Source organism: Nanorana parkeri, unplaced genomic scaffold, assembly GCF_000935625.1.
Source record: "Nanorana parkeri isolate BGI_ZX_2015 unplaced genomic scaffold, ASM93562v1 scaffold474, whole genome shotgun sequence".
NCBI classification, from domain to species: domain Eukaryota; kingdom Metazoa; phylum Chordata; class Amphibia; order Anura; family Dicroglossidae; genus Nanorana; species Nanorana parkeri.
Window position 1 is genome coordinate 952,713 of NW_017306742.1, and position 3,015 is coordinate 955,727.

Consider the following 3,015-nt stretch of genomic DNA (forward strand, 5'->3'; position numbering starts at 1 on the left):
TGGCAGTGGTCATAGATCAGATGACTTGTTCTCCATGTTGGCAGTGGTCATAGATCAGATGACTTGTTCTCCATGTTGGCAGTGGTCATAGATCTGATGACTTGTTCTCCGTGTTGGCAGTGGTCATAGATCTGATGACTTGTTCTCCGTATTGGTAGGGGTCATAGATCAGGTGACTTGTTCTCCATGTTGGCAGTGGTCATAGATCAGATGACTTGTTCTCCATGTTGGCAGTGGTCATAGATCTGATGACTTGTTCTCCATGTTGGCAGTGGTCATAGATCTGATGACTTGTTCTCCATGTTGGCTGGTGGCAGTGGTCATAGATCCGATGACTTGTTCTCCATGTTGGCTGGTGGCAGTGGTCATAGATCTGATGACTTGTTCTCCATGTTGGCTGCAGTCATAGATTAAATTGTTCTCCGTGTTGGTAGGGGTCATAGATCAGATGACTTGTTCTCCATGTTGGCTGTTGGCAGTGGTCATAGATCTGATGAGTTGTTCTCCGTGTTGGTAGGGGTCATAGATCTGATGAGTTGTTCTCCGTGTTGGTAGGGGTCATAGATCTGATGACTTGTTCTCCATGTTGGCTGGTGGCAGTGGTCATAGATCAGATGACTTGTTCTCCATGTTGGCAGTGGTCATAGATCAGATGACTTGTTCTCCATGTTGGCTGTGGTCATAGATCAGATGACTTGTTTCCCATGTTGGCAGTAAGCTGTGCTTATAGATCAGAGGACTTCTTTCACCTTACACGGAAATGTTCTCTTTCTCAGGTGCGTTGCTGGGAGGTGCAGGATAATGGCCAGACCATTCCAAAGGCCCAACAAATGCACACGGGACCAGTGCTGGACGTCTGCTGGAGTGACGTACGTATCCCCCTTCAGCTGTGAAATGTCTGTCCAAACTTTAGATTTACCAAAGCTATGTCACGTCAGGGTCTACCTAAGCAGTCCTTTTCATTTTGCACCCGACCAGCCCCACCGTTGTACTACACAGCTGTTGATATTTCTAAAAGTGATCGTGAAATCAGATTAAAGGTTCATGGACAGCTTTACGTGTCTTCCTTTCTGTAATAAGTGTTGCCTCCTGAGGGCACCAGCCTTACAGGGTCACTGTCACTCTGTCCATGTGGAACACTGTGTCTCTGAAAAGCTCATTGTAAGGAGCCCAAGCTTGCTCGGTTCCACTCTCCCGGCACTCCTCAGATTTCAGACCGCAGCGTCTGATATTTCGGTCGTCCGATAATTCGGGATTGGAACTACAGCTATGTGACGTTGGTATCCAGTGGCGATAGCTCAGAACAAACACCAGGCAGGCTGCATGTAAGTTCAAACAGGAATCTCCTTTATTGGATGCACACACACACTTTTATAAACAACAGTTTGAACGCCCCGACCACCTTCCTATTGGTCAATTGTAAACGCCCCTCTAGTCCTCACTTAGGTCCTCTTGGCCATGCAAACGAGGACTTGAAACAGGGTCAGCAGGGATTGGTCTGATAGCTTGAATGGGAGGGCTGATATGTGTAATGACACAGAGAAGTCCCAGGAGTTAAAGTATTCCAAGGACCATGACACTCATCTCCATGTTATCCCCCGCCCCCCATGGGCAAGGTGACAGGGTCTCTTTAAAGGCATGCTATAATACATCTTCAAGAGAACCAGTCTAGTCGGATGATCTTGGCATTCATTTTTCCTCTCTTCAATCTCATTTGCCTGCAGGATGGCAGTAAAGTCTTCACGGCCTCATGTGACAAAACCGCCAAAATGTGGGACCTGAACAGCAACCAGTCCATACAGATCGCACAGGTAAGCTAGGCCGTAGTCTGGCTTTGTGCACCTCCTTTTGTGTATGCGCGCTCACGGCAAGCTTCTGCTAGCGCCAGTAGGGCATGTACAGAAGAGACCATAGAGCCTGTAAGTAAATGTGAGACGATATTTTATGTACTTGATTTTTTTTATTTATTTTTGTAGCATGATGCACCGCTGAAAAGCGTACACTGGATCAAAGCGCCAAACTACAGCTGCATAATGACAGGTAGCTGGGACAAAACTCTTAAGGTAAGCAATATGCCGCAGTGTTTAAATCCCTGGTGCTCAACCTGTGCCCCAGGGGCCGCATTCAGCCCATTGGCAATTATTGTGTGGCCCTCCGAGCCCCTACAGACATTATTGTGAGGTTCTTATTCAGGCCGGTGAAGGAAATATTCTTCACACCAGCTTCCAGTATTTAAATGCTCACACATCTTTTTTTTTTCCTGTGCTGTCCCTTTAATCTCTCTGCCCTTCTTTTTTGCTTTTTCTTCATAGTTTTGGGACACGCGCTCTGCCAATCCTTTAATGACACTCCAGCTTCCGGAACGAAGTTACTGCGCAGATGTGGTAAGTCGTGTTCGATAGTAGAAAGTTCTCATGGCACACTCACACAACAAAAAACTTGTCTCACACTAAGGTTACAAACAGAGGTTTGGATACACGTCTCCTGCAGAAAATGTGAAAGCCGCACAGCCGCGCCAAGGCACCTCTTATAGTGCGGTCCTAACTCTAAACTATCAGAGCCTCCATCTTGGAGCACATGGGGCAAAAGATGCAAATTGGTGCAGGTTTGTCAGGAGGAAGCCCGACCTCCCTTTGGCTGGGTTCACATCTAGGTGTATTGAATATGCGCGTTTTTACCGCAATTCGCGGTAAAAAAAAACGCCCGTTTCCGAGGTCTACTTGGCTGTATTCCAATGGAAACGCGAGACCAAAACGCCCCAAAGAAGTACATGTACTTCTTTGGGCGTAGGCTGTTTTGTAGCGCGTTAGGGACCGGCGGAAGTACGGCAAGGTGTGAACCAGACCCATTTAATACAATGGGATTTAGATGTTTGAGCGTTTTGTAGAGCGTTTATCAAGCGTTGAACGCGCTACAAAGCGGTCAGGTGTGAACCGGGCCTTAAAGGCACAGGAACGCACAAGGGATCCCGCACATCCCAATGGCAGCCGAGACCCCCCATGCATCACTGCACCA

General features: G+C 47.5%; 1 protein-coding gene across 2 annotated transcripts in view; it reads left to right on the top strand.

The window, feature by feature from the left end:
- Nucleotides 1-3,015, top strand: part of RAE1 (ribonucleic acid export 1) — a 9,086-nt gene that overhangs the window by 2,431 nt on the left and 3,640 nt on the right. For both annotated transcript variants that reach the window (XM_018560678.1, XM_018560677.1), the window contains exons 4-7: nt 777-869; nt 1,725-1,811; nt 1,977-2,063; nt 2,313-2,384. In XM_018560678.1, coding sequence (XP_018416180.1) covers nt 777-869; nt 1,725-1,811; nt 1,977-2,063; nt 2,313-2,384 — 339 coding nt within the window. The remainder of the gene's footprint in view (nt 1-776; nt 870-1,724; nt 1,812-1,976; nt 2,064-2,312; nt 2,385-3,015) is intronic.